Below are 791 nucleotides of genomic sequence, written 5' to 3' on the forward strand. Positions count from 1 at the left end.
GCAGGGTGTGGGTGGCCCCTGGGCGCCTCCACACGCACCTCGTTGCGGGGGCCGGGGCTCGGCCGCAGGCACACGAGGTTGCCCTCCAGGGTGAGCGTGGCCAGCCTCGGGCACAGCTGCAGGTAGCGCACCTGCCCCAGGTCCTCCACGCTGTTGCCCTCCAGGTCTAGCACCTCCAGCTGCTCCAGCAGGCACAGCGGGCTGAGGTCCGAGATGGAGTTGTAGGAGACGTAGAGCTCCTGTGGCACAGGGGGCCTCAGCCGGGGCCTGCCCGGTGCCCTCCCCCCGCCCAGGGCCACAGACCCACCTCCAGGGCCGGAAGGGAGCCAATGCCGTCCAGGTCCACCAGGCCACAGCGAGCCAGCCACAGCACCCGCAGGCGGCCCAGGGAGGTGCCCAGGTCTCTGTGGAGGGAGGGTTGGGGGGTCAGCGCTGCCCTGTGGCCATGAAGACCCTGTGCCATGCCTCGTGCCCAGCCGACACCCACATCCGGCTGTCTGCAGGTGTGGGGGCAGGTGCGCCTGTGGCTCATGCAGCCTCCGGGCTGCAGGGCTCCGCCTCCTCTCCTGGTCTCGGGCACCAGCAGAACGGCCCCAGGGGGCCCGAGCTTGGCGGGGGTGGGCGGTGGGGGCTACCTTGTGCTGCACAGCTCAGCCCAGCCTCACTGCTGCCCACTGTGGGCTCAACCTGGGGTGCTCTCTGTCCCTTCATCTCCCCTGGCCTCTGTTGTGGATGACTGCCCCAAGTTACAGCCCTTCCCCCAGCCCAGTGCTGCTTATAGGACCTCCCCG

General features: G+C 70.0%; 1 protein-coding gene across 1 annotated transcript; it reads right to left on the bottom strand.

Annotated features, from left to right (window-relative positions):
• Nucleotides 1-38: 38 nt before the first annotated feature.
• On the bottom strand, nucleotides 39-404 carry LOC105310589 (leucine-rich repeat-containing protein 56-like; the record flags this gene model as incomplete). The annotated part of the gene is made up of 2 exons (XM_011386744.1): nucleotides 39-239; nucleotides 308-404. Coding segments are annotated over 2 exons (298 nt in total), but the record flags the coding sequence as incomplete, so codon positions are not given.
• Between the last annotated feature and the right edge of the window lie 387 nt (nucleotides 405-791).

The sequence above is a fragment of the Pteropus vampyrus genome, unplaced genomic scaffold (assembly GCF_000151845.1).
Source record: "Pteropus vampyrus isolate Shadow unplaced genomic scaffold, Pvam_2.0 Scaffold6669, whole genome shotgun sequence".
In the NCBI taxonomy this organism is placed as follows: domain Eukaryota; kingdom Metazoa; phylum Chordata; class Mammalia; order Chiroptera; family Pteropodidae; genus Pteropus; species Pteropus vampyrus.